Source organism: Dermacentor variabilis, chromosome 1 (assembly GCF_050947875.1).
Source record: "Dermacentor variabilis isolate Ectoservices chromosome 1, ASM5094787v1, whole genome shotgun sequence".
NCBI lineage: Eukaryota > Metazoa > Arthropoda > Arachnida > Ixodida > Ixodidae > Dermacentor > Dermacentor variabilis.
The window spans coordinates 123,165,524-123,181,074 of NC_134568.1; the positions used below are offsets into that span (position 1 = coordinate 123,165,524).

Below are 15,551 nucleotides of genomic sequence, written 5' to 3' on the forward strand. Positions count from 1 at the left end.
CTATTGTATGTGAAATGACTTCTTCTTATAGAGAGGTTTCTTTAGACTTCTTATAGAGATTCTATGCGGACGACTCTATAGATCGCGAGTTCCTATAGAGTCCCTTTTCAGTTTCAGTTTATTGATGCGATTGAAATTTTGTACAGGAAGAGTAACTCTAGGAGGTTCCATAGTCAAATACTGGGGAGAGACCTCCAACAATAAATACATCGAAAAAGTACACTTAATGCGGTTAACAGCAGTAGCAATCCTATGAAAGCAAAAAGTATTAACACGAAAAAAGTCAAGCTATGGTAATAACAATAAAGTATACAAAAGGCAGATCCTGGGAATAATATTCCACATAGAGAAGCGTAAAATAAACAAAACAATCACTTTCCCAACAAGTGGTGACGAAGTTTCCTCTTAAATAAATAAATGGAAGGAGATGACTTAATGGGGGGCGGTAGTGAATTCCATATTTATGTTGCCACAAAGTTCGCAGTAAGTTTGCCGTAGTTAGTCCTTGGTTTCCGTAGCAGGTAGTTATTATGGTGTGAAAATATAGTGCCAGTGAAATGTGGGGTTTGGTCTTTTTTTATCAACGAAACTGATTCTCCTCGACAAAGTTTTACGTCAGGACACCAAGAGAACATTTATTTAAATCCACTACTGACAGAATATTATATGCGCGGAGTAATGGCAAGGCACTAGATAAAAAATGGCTGTAAGTGATTATTATCAAAGCATGGTTTTGTGCATGCTGCAGGGGCGCCAAGTGAGTTGCGTAGGTATTGCCTTAAGAAGAAATGCAGTAAGAGATGTGGCTGTGAAGAAATGCGTAGTAGAGAGAAATTAATATACGTACAGGAAAATAGGGGCGGACTTTGATTAGTATTCCGCTACCATATGCCGCATTACGCGTTAATAAAGATATGTGAGTTGTAAATTTCAAATGATTGTCGAGTTCTACTCCAAGAAATATTGCGTGGTCAAGAGTCTGAAGCGAAGTCGGACCAATGTTAATGCACGGCTTCTCCTGTACACTATTTTGCGGGGATGGAAAAATTACAAATTTCGATTTAGTTGCATTAATATTAAGCATATTATCTGTGCACCAATTAATGATTTTAGCCGCGTCAGCATTAAGGTAAGATAGTAGCGATTTCCAACACGTGTTAGAAGAATAAATTGTTGTGTCGTCAGCATATAAAATACAACTAGAATGTTTAATGTGTTCTGGAAGGTCAGTGATGTACACGAGAAATAAAATTGGTCCTAGTATTGAGCCTTGTGGAACCCCTATGTTATTTAGTTTGGTGCGAGAATGAGTATCATAAATAGAGACACGTTTTCGATCATGTAAATAACTGCGAATAAAGGAAAGTGCTGGACCACATACGCCAACAGAGTTTAGTTTAGCAAAAAGTATGCCATGATTTAATGGATCGAAAGCTTTAGAAAAATCAATAAACAAGGCACCAGCCAATTTACCTCTGTCAATGGCTGTTTTAAGATGATCAGTTAAAGTAATGAGCACTGATTCAGTTGAGTAACCAGGTCGAAAGCCAAATTGATTAGATGACAAAATACTGAACTTTTTTGAAATAGCTAGTTAAATGTACTACAAATAATTTTTCAATTACCTTGCTGATAAATGATAATATAGATATAGGACGGTAGTTTAATAACGAAATTTTGCTACCCTTTTTGAAAACAGGAATAACTTTGGCGATCTTTAAGCAGCTACAAAAGACAGCAGTTTTGAAAATTAGATTTATTATGGTGTGAGAGTGTGTCACTGATAAGAGAGTGTGTCACTGACTCCATAGGAACGGATTAGGAGTTCTAAAGGAACTCTAAATCCATTTTCATAAGAGTATAGATTACAGCCTCATTTCTCAAAACTGCTTCTCTTTGCTACGCAAAACAACGGACGTATCGCTAATACAGGAACTTATTTTCTTTTTAAGATGATATGCCTTCATGCGTTCTCTCGCCACTGTATTGCCACTCCTGGCTAGAATTCGAATACCGGAAAGAAATGGCTGACAGAGACAGGACCTACAATGCATAGGCATATGAAAAGAAGCTTTAAATTATTGAATCATGGGATTTTATGTGCCAAAACCACTTTCTGATTATGAGGCACACCGTAGTGGGGGACTCCGGAAATTTCGACCACCTGGGGTTCTTTAACGTGCACCTAAATCTAATTACGCGGGTGTTTTTTGCATTTCGCCCCCATCGAAATGCGGCCGCTGTGGCCGGGATTCCATCCTGCGAACTCGTGCTTAATTAGCAGCCCAACAAAACAAAGCTTTGTTAGGTACAGAGCGCTCATTCAGAACATAGTACGGTGATAAAACGAGCAATCGCAACACAATGTCTTGAGTCGGTGCTGGCGAAGTCTTGTGCTCACTTGGCTCAGGATAGCTTCACTTGCCAGATTGAGCGCCAACAGGCGGCTGGCTTCCCTCGTTCGATTTTGACAGCTGTGTCCGAGACACCCCTTCAGAAATTGAAGTGTAGAAAAAAGCCTCGGGGCATGTTATACGAACAAGAAAGCTGGAAGTGGTGCGCTGCGTTCACAGGGCTGAGTACAACCTGAAGAATGTGGCAAAAAGGTAGGACGTGCCTGTTGTGTTTTTTGCCCCCCGAAAACTTGCTAGGTTGTGCCCACGCATTTCGTGAACTCCGAGGAAACCTGCCTGGGGGGACCGAGGTTCGACTGCACCACCGGGCACGTATTTCTTTTTTTTTTAACTGTGAGCTATTTGGCAAGAAAGCACCAGCAGCCACGGTAAGGAAAGTCCGGGAGGGTTCGAAAAAAAAATTCAACTCGTAGGATTTACTTGCCAAAACGCCAAGAAAGCTTCGGTTTAAAAATGATTGTCACGAGAAATGTTGTAACGACAACTTGTTTACGGGCAATAGAACGCGTGCGTACATAATGTTTTAGCTGAGCGTAGTTTACGCCAAAATTTCACGCGTTTATGTAATGCAGGCAACTGCATCGATTGCCGATTCTGATAAGCGCATCTCCAAGAGAAGCGAGTGATGCGCATGCAGTAAGCTTGGTTGTAAAACGAAAAATAATTCAGGCGGACGCACTGGCACCCTGCGCTTAATAGACTCCAGCAGAGCGAGGGCAGCGATTGGCGGCGTTCTACATTCCATCACGAACGCTGTGCGCACGCGGGCCAGCGTTTCCGCTGAGCGGCTATGTACCGATTGCAATGCTACACCTGTCTGAGCGGAGCGCACCGTCAACACTCAGCTAAATCTGTCCAATAGGAACTGGGGAAATAACAACACCAGCGCGCGTTAGCTAATGGCATTCAAGTCGCTATTCTGTGTTTATGATACATACATACATACATACTACATACATACATGCATGCATACATACATACATACATACATACATACATACATACATACATACATACATACATACATACATACATACGTACGTACATACATACATACATACATACATACATACATACATACATACATACATACATACATACATACATACATACATACATACATACATACATACATGAAGACGGTTTCGCTCGTGCGTTTACAACAGCGAGAGTGCAGCCTTAAGAAACTTCGGATCACGGGCCTTATCAGTCTACTGCGTCGGAACACAAAGCACGTTTTAATTGGTCACACTGTGCGGAAAGTCTATTTTTAAACTTTTGAGATAAAAGACATGCGCATTACGCTTCAAGACTAATACATAAAATTTTTCCCATAACTTACGGCAGTCTTCCCTTGTAGAACTGTCGTTATGTACAGAGGAAAAGTGTCTGCATAAATTTTAACGCACTGCTGCTACTCGATATCGGCGCCAATGCCTTTCTTTCTCGCTACATTCAGCAGGCCACATCAATGAGAAAAACCGGAAGCTGTCTAGTGTCTATGCTTGTAAACAGCGAAAGGGTCTATAGGCCATCACCGTCCGAAGACCATCAGTCATAAGCTAGCGTCGAGAAGAACAAGGAAGCTAATCGAAAACGACGGCATGGAAAGAGGCTTTCCATTTTTAAAAAGTCTTATTTATATAAAAAGTAGAATTTGCATCCGCCCAAGAGGCGCGCGAAGCGGGAAAAGAAGACACCTTTTTTTTTTTTCACGAAACCTTTTCCACTTGTGGGGAATTGCACGCAAGTGACTTGCCGTATGCAGTGTGTGTGCTTGAAGTTGCGGATTAATTGTCCCTCGCTATGCAATTCGCTAGTATCCTTCTAAGCTGAGATTGTAGAGCAACCGCCCTGCAGAAAAGGCGTTGGTCCCCGGTTCGATTGCCGGACAAAGACTAATTTTTCTTCACCTACGAAGCTGTCTGAGAAACGCGCACCAATTTCCTTTGTAGCTCCCTGCTTTGTATAGCTGTTGTCGTCCCCTTGGGTGGACGTCAATAGCTTCCACGAAACTCCCTCCATCGTGCGCGTATCTATTGCGCTCATTTGGCTCATCTCGTTATTGCGTGTATTCTCACCGTGCTCCTCTTAGCCCATTTCCCACAATTGATACTGCCATGCACACTGGTAGGTCAGACAGCAGAAGAAGTATATATAGAATAGAGGAAAGCGCAAAGCGAGAAATCGGGTTTCTCGCTTTAAGCCATATTGTTATTCCGACGCTTTGAATACTTTATGCAGATGACACTGCACAAAACAACTTTCGCTGTCACAGCTACGAACTTCTGGTAAACTCGAATGCAGCGCTGTTGTCATATTTTTTTAAAGCAGACACCATGCTTGACGACATATTGAGATAGTTAATCTTTTTGTAAAGATTGTGACCGTGCACAACGCACTTAAACGGACACTAAAGTTTACTATTAAGTCAAATTGGACTGTTGAAATACCATCCGGAAACCTCGAAACGCTTGTTTCGTGCGAAGAGACACTTATTTTAAGAGAAAATGCGTTCTGAAGCACCCACGTACCTCTAAAGCAGTTCAAATCGCCCCCCCTCCGATCGAGGAGTGGTGACGTCATGGTCTCATAGTGACGTTGCGCCGTCGATGAGTAAAACGGCGCCCACAGATGGCGCTACGGCTTTTCTGCGCAAAACGCAAACGCGCGGCCAGAAACAGATCCAAAACAGAGCCTACAGCAGCGCGAAAGCGGAACTATGGTGGCTAGCGGAAGGGAAAGCACGCGACGATAAGCTGGTTCTTTATTTTATGACGCCAACTTCAACGCTCGCTGCAATGGACGACCCTGACAACGACACATTGGCTCGCGAAGCTGGGCTCGACTTCAGCGATTTAAGCACTGATGAGCGTGACCTGCTGCTGTGGGCTCGCCCTGCCGTCATGGTTGCGTACTACTACGATGGCGGCCTGCTTTGAAAGGCACTCCACACGACTTCAGTAAGTCGACGTTGAACTCGTAATCCTATGGACGAAAGTGCAGCGAGCACACAATCCGATTTTTCGGCTCTTTGCCAACGCGCTGTGGAAGAGGTACGGCACTTAACCACTTCGAACGGAGAGGGTCACTCGTTGGCACACAGTGATAAGTAACGTTGGATTCACCGCTGCGACTGTCCTTGGCCAAGTTCCGCGGACCGTTCGCGCATCCCACGACATCACATGGACGTGGTATTCTCGCTGCTTGTTCCAAATGCAAGTTTCGCGAGCAAGCAGGACCAGCGCAGCACGACGCGATAACGAAACAACTGAAACTCAAAGCGCGCGCGGCACAAAGTCGAGCGCGCAGGGTCGAGCGAAAACGAAACCTTTCGATCACCCATACTACTCAAGGGTAACGTCAAAATGTTATTTTTTCTTAGAATGGAATGGAACTAGACAAGCAGCATTTTCTTCCGTCTTATAATCTAATGAAATGAAATTTTTATACGAGTAGTTGAGTACTAGTGACATAAATTATGATTAGGAGTGCATTCGTCATCGGGCTAGTACCGGAATGTCGCTGGGGAGTCTCAAATCGTGTCATGCATTTACCTCAATTTCTCGGTTACTAAAGCTCTGTTCGTAATTATATTGACCCCTTAGACGTTCTACAGCATTGCTTTATCACTTTAACTTGACTTCATAGTAACCTTCAGTGTCCCTTTAAGCACGCGGCGCGGGACGTTTTGTCTTTATTCGGCGAAAACAAAACGGGTAGCTTTCTCTGTAATGCGCATTAAAGTTTGACTGCATCAACGTCCATTTGTGACGACGCAATAAAATCACGCAATCGTATACTGCCCTGGAACAGCGTTCTTTAATGGGCGATCGTAATTCCGGCCTATTGCTATTTTTTCAAGGGACAGCATCTACGAACTGTGCTTGGAAAATATAATCGTCCCCTTTTTACCGGCCCAACAACGGAGCGTTGTTGCAGAGTGCATGGTTCCCTTAAGTCAGCATATAGTGACTCGGTAGGTCAAAGTGCCACAAAAATGTATTACTCTTCGAAAGTGAACAGTTTATCACAGTTGATGCATGTTTTCACGTGCCGAAATTACAGTTCGCTTAAATGACTGGTCTTCGGACAAGATTTGTATTGCATTGTGGTGAAGGTATTCATTTGCGCTCCATTAACACTGTAGCTTTAAGCTATGTACAAGGTGAACTTCGTCTACATCTAGCAATCATACCCATCACGGCGCCTCATTGAAACCGTACGAAGTGGCAGCGTCTAAATTAAAATGAGAGAGGAATGCAGAAACACTTGTTACAATGCTTTAGGAGAACGGTAAGATACCCCATGTGGTCAAAATTAATCTGGAGCCTTTCCTTACAGCTTCCCCCATAATCCGCTGTGCAGCTTAGGGATGTTAAACACAATATGTTAATTTTATTTACTAGTCATAGTCATGTCAATGTATAAAGCAAAACCGTACATAATTACATAATCCGTTGCGCGGTAACTTCGCTGTGTCTGCTGCCTCTCTTTCCTGCTCTCAGCTTTATAAGACCCAACTTTTGCATGTTTATGCGCATCATCACAGCATGGATTTCGTGCCGTAAATGTGGGCATAACAACAAATGAAAAGAAACAGGAATATTAACTCTTACTTAAGACCCGTGAGTTCTGCATTAAAACGCGATAATTTCAGTGGTTCGCCTTTTGGGCATTCCTCGTGGTGACCTTTATACATGCAGTTTAGGCAGTAGTCGAAACATGCTAGGAGCTCATTTATAGTCATATCTTTCAGTCGAGAGATATGCTCACACGAAGGTTTTCTTTTTTTTTTTCTGCACACAGCGCAGATGGGACCGAGCCGCATGCGCTCACTAACCATCGCGTCCCATTCATTCTCACCTGTTCAAGAATTACGGGGCCTGAAATTCTGTCGGCGCCTCATTACTATGACTGCCCGTATTGCGCGCGTCAACAGTCTGCTATTACTAATCGTGTAGCGCGCGCACGCGCGCACACACATGTCGAAAAGAAACGTACTGTTTCGAATGCCCTTGCCGAGCACACGGATGCAACGGACCACAAGATCGACTGGGATCGCTCGAGAATTATCGGCCAAGAAAGAAACCTAAAATCGCGGCTGTATCTGGAATCACTGGAGATACAAAAAACACGTCACACGCTCAATCGAAATGAGGGAACCCTCCCCCCGTCATACACGCGCTGCTTACGTCACGTTCTGAAGTATACATAAGCTTCCATGAACCTTCCGTCATCCTATCGTGAACAAGGCTTCCGCAGCGAACCCGAAACGTCTTTTAGATTTATTCATTTTTTAGCACTTCTGTTGGTCGGTGTCCTTCGTTTTATTTGTTCAATGCTTCATCCCGACCAGACGGGCTTCCGTCGAATCCTCGATTTCAGTTTACCAAACGCTTATGTTCCCCGACACACAATATTGTTAATCTGGCTGGCAAGAGAATTGCGGGGATTCGCGTAGGAAAAAAGAAAGAAAAACAAAGGGAGAAGAAAGGAATAAAAACACGCGTTCACATGGCGCACCTACACCAAGCAATGCGCGACTGCACCACGTAGAAAGCCAGCGGTGGCTGTAGAATAATTAAGGGCTACGTCCAACGCTCTGTGGAGGTCACTTCGCGAGTGCGACTACAAAACTGCTGCGTGAGACTCTCTCGGGCGGCGGCGTATAGCGGCCGCGCACGCAGGAGGCTCGAAGGAACGATTCTCACTCGTCGGGTTTCGCTTCAAGACTGAACGTTTATTTTACAAAAGACATCGCAGTGACTAGAAAAGGAAGAGAAAAGAAAATACAAAATCCAAGTTGTCCGTTGGTCGCACCAACGCTTTCGTCCTTCTCGGAAGCGCCGGCCATTCGCGCCCAGCAGGCGGTCCGCCGAAACACGGGGCACGGATCAGGTTGCGAGTCGAGGCACCGGTCGGGACGCCAGCCCAGCGGGGCGTACCCTCGTCCGTTCGCCCTCTCCCTCTTGATGCGTCGCCGCGCCCCCAACAACGGTTGCAAGAAACGTGCGACGGTCGCTAGCAATTCTCAACAGTGGCTGCTTTGCCAACCAGGGTCACTGCACGTGCGTTGGTGACGTCACGCTCTGACGCTGTCGGCAGAGTGTAACGAATCCCAGAAGAGAGGGCGAAATGCAAAAACGCTCGTGTATCGCGAATTTCGTGCATGTTAAAGAATCCCAGGTGGTCCAATGAGACACGCCATTTGGCGCGTGCTTGGGGATTACTATAGAGCACGCTTTCGCAATCATTGTAACGCTGTGCGTAACAGTGAAAAGGGAAATGTTTTTTATGCGCAGCCGATTCTGCGCGTGATAAAGTTGAAACACTTGTAACAGGGAATGTCAGATAATAAGCACCCCTATACTAACCGTAATACGGTGCTAACACGTTGAAAATAAACGCATTGTGAAGTACTTCGGTAAACATAGTTTACCAGAGGAAACATGGGCGCCGCTCACTTAAAGGAATCAATCTCGTTCGCTCTCAAAAGCGAAAAGCCTCATTTGTTTATTGCCAAAAACACGGAATTCTGATTTGTACTTTACTGCACGTCCACCAGGGTACTTTGCTCCACGTGGTGATAAGGTATTTTCTCATTCAGTAAATTTCGCGAAACGAAGAAAGCGATGGCAATAACAAAAATATCAAGTCATAACGTAACCAAACAAGCGCTTCCCCTTAGTTGATACCATGTAGGCAATTTCTTTTGTCAATCTATCGCCTTATCTTCCGCGATACTTATGAATGAACGTATGGTAAAGGTTGAGGAGATTATATGCTTTTCGCGGCGACGTAGCAAACCGTGTTTAACGGAGCGATGTGCGTATGCCACTGGTATCAGTGGGATATAAATCAACGATATAAATTTGGCGCGGACAGCTGAACGGAAGTTGTCATTGAATGCCAGCAAGCTCTTGAACTGCACGCAGAACGTCAGAAGCTTCGCATTCGTCCGTTCGAAGCTCCTCATCGTGACCCGACTTCCCCCTTCGCTCACTTCGAAGAAGACACGGAAGCTGTGACCGAGTAGGCGGCATCCGTGTTCGCAGGAAGATGGCACCAGTATTGAGAAGCCAAAAGGGCGATTCGACTTCGCCCAATACGACTATCTCGGCCCGTCGAACTGGTTCGATACGTCCTGGCGGTGATACGGCTTCGGCAAGTCCAGCTAGCTCGAGGCATCCTGGCCGTGAGATGGCTTTACCCAGTTCGACTAGGGCGGCCAGTCCAACAAGTTCGAGACATCTTGGCAGTGATACTGCTTCGACTAGGTCGGCCAGTCCAACAAGATTGAGACATCCTAGCGGTGATACGCCGCCGCCCAGTTCGACTAGGTCGGCCAGTCCAACTAGCCTGAGAAATCCTGTGGGCGATACGGCTTCGTCCAGTCCAAGTAGTTCGAGAAATCCTGGTGATCTGATTAACCCTAGCTATTCTATCCCCCCAATTCGTAGGCCCGGCAGATTTCGCAGGCTTCGTCACTGCACTGGACGATGTTTGTGCAGCGCGGCCAAGGGACTCTTAGACAATCCGATCATGATTTTACTTATTGCGATAGTTGTCGTTTTCGTTGTATTGATGCTACATTACTGGCCCCGAATGCGGACTGAAGTGGTGACTCCAGCTCCCTCGGCGAAGAAGCCAGGAACAGACCACGGCGTCATGGGGCCCACCGACGTCACCACCTCCAGCAGTGTACTGACCGTGAACAGCACCATCTCGACTTTTCGCAGAGTCTTCAATCCTCGTATCCTGCTGTGGACGGAGCCTGGCACGAAACGGCTCGTTGAAGGCACACACTTGCCAGCCGCAGGAGACAGTGCTTTGCGGTACTGTTCGTTTCCAGTCCGAGATTCCTTGCCTCGGGACCCGTTCGAAAACTTGCTACTGGGCTGTTACGTTACCACGGACCGCTCTCTGCTCGAACGAAGCGACGCCGTGGTATTTGATGCCTCAGCCATTCACGCCACGCTTCCTCCTGAGTTCCGGGATCCGAGACAGGTTTGGGTTTTCTGGACACACCGCGGCAGCGTTCCTACGAAAGATCTCGGTACGATGACTGCCGACTCATTCAATTGGACCATGGCACGCCGGATGGATGCCGACGTCGTCATACCCTTCGGCAACTGGACAATAAGTGACAAGCCTGCTTCAAGTGACTATGTTAAGAAGGAGCAAATCAAGAAGGGCACCGCCCTTTTCTTCACCAGTGATTGTGATGAAGACGACACTAACCATGTACTCAAGGACGTGATGGGAGCCCTGGAAGGCTCGACGGTGTACAGCTGCGGCGTCACCCATTGTGGCTGGTTTCAGATGTGCCTGGCCGAGTACGCGAAGGACTTCTACTTCTTGCTTGTCCCCGAGTCGTCGGGCTGCTACGAGCACCCATTGGAGGCAATTTACGGTGCCTTAAGGTTTGGACTGGTGCCAGTCTACTTCGGGAACAAGGAGTTGAAAGGCCTACCTGAGCATTCGTTTGTGTCTGCGCTTGCTCTGATGCCTTCGCAGAATATTGCTAGCTATCTGAAGGCGCTGATTGACGATCTTGACTTGTACAGTGACTTCTTCAAGTGGAAGGAAACGTACGCGCTTAGCCACCGTGACGACCTCTGCTATCTGTGCGACTCGCTGCGAGCCCCTTTTGAGAAGCGGAGCGCTGACGTCCTGTCCTGGTGGAAGAAGACCAACCTATGTCCACTAGATCACAAATACAATCAGGCACATAGCCTCCCTCATGATGCATACATGCTCTGAGGAGAACGCAAGCTTCTCTTTGATGGCCGGAAGCCTTTGAAGCTTGGAAGAGACTGCGAATAAAGCGAATGTGTGGTTCTAATGGGCTCGTTTTTCATTTAGCTATTTGATCGCTCTTTTTTCCCTATCTGTGGGCTCTCAGCCTTCCTGTGTGACGTGACAGCTCAAGGCCACGTGCCCTCCTATTATCTGCAGGACAAGTTGAGATAGCTTCATTAACCTGTGACGTTCGTTTATTAGCCAAATTTGTTAATTCAGTACTTTACTTCAGATATCTTGTGCAATTGCGGAGTTAAAGCTGGCAAGTGCTCGAGGCATGTCCTGCCTGCGTAACGATATGATTGTGTAACCACTGAATTCAAGAAAAAATACTAAGCTTCCTATGAATCCTTTTTATTAGGGAAGATTTGCCGTAAGGTGTTTGGAGAATACAAAGAAGTCTCAAAAAGCTTCCAACTCTGCATCGTGCAAGAACTGCCGCGGTGTCTTTGCATACTTACTGTCCATTAGTCAAATGTAGCTTTCGGGTAGGTCTGGCTTCAGTCCAGTCTTTCTTAAGACTGATCGCCCGCGGTTCAGGGCGCATCCAAAGCGGGTGTCGAGATTCTAACGTTGTCAAAGGAGCAGAGTACTTGGGGCGCATTACTTGATGTCTTTTGTGGCTATGATGTTGGGCTGCTAAGCACGAAGTAGCGGGATCGAATCCCGGCCACGGCGGCCGCATTTCAATGGGGCCGAAATGCGAAAACACTCGTGTACCTAGGTTTAGGTGTACGTTAACGAAACCAAGGTGGTCCAATTTTCCGAAGTCCCCCACAACGGCGTGCCTCATAAGAATGTCGTTTTGGCACATAAAACCCCATAATATAATTTGTTTTTTATGTCTTTTGTCAATCCCCTAGCCCAGGTGACGGATGATGTTGGAGCCGCTACAACCCTTGCATTCGTTTCCAGTGTTCTATACGGCGCGGCTAGTATGCTGTAGCTAAAGCTGTAACACCATCTGCAGAAGCGTAATTTTGAGACATAATTCCTCTAAGAGGACGCACAAGATAACAGACACGAAGGAAAAAAATATCACCACGACGACCCGGCGCTCTCGTCAGTATATACGAGTACCAACTAGATCAACAAAGCAAAACAAGTATCAAATAGGGCGAACGCAAATTCTGCAAAATAATAAAAAAAGAATTGGCAGAAGCTCCACTCGCGATTGCAAGCGTGGATCCCGCCGCATCCCAGCCGCGGTGACAGTGGCTTTCTGCCCTTCCGTTCGACATTCAGCTACTGCGCCACTCCAGCGCTTGCTAGCGGCTACGGACACATGCCTACACACGCGTACTAGCGCGCGAGGAGTCACGCGATGTGAAATGCGTGCCGCGTAGTGTCGATACGGGCACACTTTGCATTGTAGTTGCATAATATAGCACCAGGTGGCACGCCATGCTCCCGCAGGGTTTACCGCAGGGAGCAGAGTTGCGCATAGGTCCGGTTTAGTGATCCCGCTCTGCAGTGGAGCCACTCCTCGCGCGCGCAGGAGGCAAATGCCGCGCGGTGTTCCATTTGCTTTTTTGTCTGCTGGTCGCGAGCTACTTGCGGCAACTGTACGCAAGCGCTGAGCAAGATGACGCTTTTCAATGCAGGCCAAGCTCGAAAGGTTGGCGTAGGCGGAGAGGTGCCAACCCCCCAAAATTTTTAGTTTGTGTGTACATATATACACGCACATATACAAACACACGCACGAATGTACATATAAAGAATAGGACCCCCCTCGATCCCTCGAAATAAAATCCTGACTACGCTCGTGGCTCGAACAGCTCAAAAGTTGAAGTGCAAACGCGCATTACCTTGCAACAAAAAGCGGAGCAATTTTTTTCAGCATGCATATGAAGTTTTCTCGCAGAGGCGGAAGGCAAGAAATGTTTTAAAGGGTGTTTAAAGAAATCTTCACACACGTGTGGTAGAAAATTATGTGAGCACATTTTGGCTGCCGAAACGAGACGAATAATGAATGTTGCTAACAAAACTATCGTGCTTGCAGTTACGTCAGTTACCGTTGACCATCGTCCATCACTAAACGTCGTCACAGCAGCTGCAGGTTTTCGATATATGTGGTGCAGACACGTAAACTTAAACGCATTTCAAATGTTCACATGCGCACATCTTATGCAAAGCTCATTTTTACGATTCATACCGCAAACTTAACAGCTGCTTCGTAGCAGCAAATCTGCAAGTGGAAAACGATTCAAGATGCACGAGCTTCTAGGTCAAATTTATTTCGTACAAGGGAATGGATGTGCAATGGCTGGTGGCAGCAGGGGGTGAGTGCTGGTTCTTGGAGCCTTGGGGGGCAGAATTCAAAGCCACTGGGAAGGCAACAAGTTATTAAGAGTAACAACAGGTTATTTTTATTGGACTAATCACATAAGATGACAAACTGGCAAAGAAATTTTTCGCGCATTGCAGACTGTAATATGACAGCACATTTTTCTTTATCTCTTCATACTTACTCCTCAGGTTAATTTACTATAACACAGCGCTTATTAAACGTACAAAAATAATTTCACATTCCTCACGTCATCTAAGGCTGATCGAACAAGCAACATCTTTCGTGCAGTAAATGCTGAACCTATCGCAGCTGTCTCATAGGCGGGAGCGTGCGGTGTTTTCGCTTACTAGAAAACAATGAACACCAGCACACAAATCGACTTTACATGAAAAATCAGAACGCCGACAAAAAATAAAAAAAAAACGGAGCAGAGAAAAGCCAGGGTGCAGCGGGCAAATTATACCTGCTAGTATTTACTCTGTTCTGAACACACTTTTCTGGAGCCGCATAGTCAGAACAATCGTACAAGCAGCAACGCTAATTGAGCGAGTTGTTAACATATTTGACCTATATGTGCTGCGCACGACACAGACGTGTCACCCTTTCTTAGTACCGCGTCTGTGTCGTGCTGCACATATATACCAAAAATTGCACAAGTTAACAACCTCTCATGCCAGGCGTACGCATTTCAGCGTGTACAGGAGTGTTACTCGAGATAAATACCGCTTTAGTGTAAACAAATCGAACTCATCTCTGCAAACTAGTCGAACTCATCTCTGTAAACAAGGTGAACGGACGTCGCATATGCTGGTCCCTTTCGGCGCCGGCCGGTCTCGTCCGTCCGCACGCCACCGCGTAAAAAACTTTGCCACCTTCCGTGCAATTTGCGCAGTTTGGCGCGTTGCAACCCGTCATACTGGAATACAAGTGTCAAAATGATCTGCTTCGTAGCACTTCACCAAAGTCATTAACTTAATATCCTCAAATACCGTACCTGCAACCCGTAGCCAATCGTTGCTACGCATGCTCGACGGTCCGCTGATTGCAATTTCGATGGCACTGACAGAAACGAGTCGGCGCCGTTTCCGTAAAGTTGGCTTCGGAGCGCGCAGTTGATCATTTGACGTCATTTTGTACCACGTGATTGCGCTCGAAGAATAGCGGTGCGAGCGGCGCCGGAAAAGTTATGCGCAACTCTGCTCCCTGCGGGAGCATATACAGGAACACTACAGTTGCATAAGTAGCCGTACACAGTAGATATAGAAGTTTTGAGGAAGTAACAGAATGATAAGGCGATGTACACAAGAATGCTAGAATGTAAAATATGTATATCATACCTGATTAAATCAAGTAGGCTAGGTAACTATTTCTCCCCACCCGGTTTCAAAGGGGATGCTAATAAATCACCATTATCAGCAGCAGAGCAGCAGTGTATCATGTCACTTGTCACGCGATCTGAAATGCGCACCGCCTAGCGTCGATACGTGCAAACTTTGCATTGCAGCTGCGTTTTATTCCACCAGACTTCACGACATGTAGCAGTTGCATCGTACTGTGCCACATATCAAGGGATGTGACATGCGCGTAGTCTCGATACCTGTGCTGCTTCCGCAATAGTACACGATATGGCACCCCCTCGCAAGGTACGAACCGATGCTGACGAAGCGCATAGAAGAGCTACGTGCGCAGCTGCTACTAGGCAACGTCGGGTTCATCAGAGCGCTGTGCAGAGGGCAGCACAAGCCGCAGCTTGCCGTCAATGCCGGTCGGACAGTTCGGTTCGTTCTCGTGAATGCGACGCAAAGAGATTGCGCCACGAAGACTCTCTAGTGCGTGATGCCGAACATGGAGCTCCTATGGAGCAGCTCCTCCAGCTTACGCTGTGACTGTGCTGCGTGTGCCCCGCAAGCCTGTTACTTGTTTAAGCGAAGCTTTTTAGGCATCACTCCCGCACTTTGATGTCCGTTTCTTCTTTTAACATGTATCGACTTCGCAGGTGCCCACTGACGTCAAGTCTTGTATCGGCTTATGTAGTGCCGAAC

The 15,551-nt window shown here is 46.4% G+C and overlaps 1 protein-coding gene across 1 annotated transcript; it reads left to right on the forward strand.

Annotated features, from left to right (window-relative positions):
• Window positions 1-10,022: 10,022 nt before the first annotated feature.
• Window positions 10,023-11,180, forward strand: LOC142583184 (alpha-(1,3)-fucosyltransferase C-like). The gene has a single exon (XM_075693571.1). The coding sequence runs from the start codon at window positions 10,023-10,025 to the stop codon at window positions 11,178-11,180; it is 1,158 nt and encodes a 385-aa protein (XP_075549686.1).
• The last annotated feature ends 4,371 nt before the right edge of the window (window positions 11,181-15,551 follow it).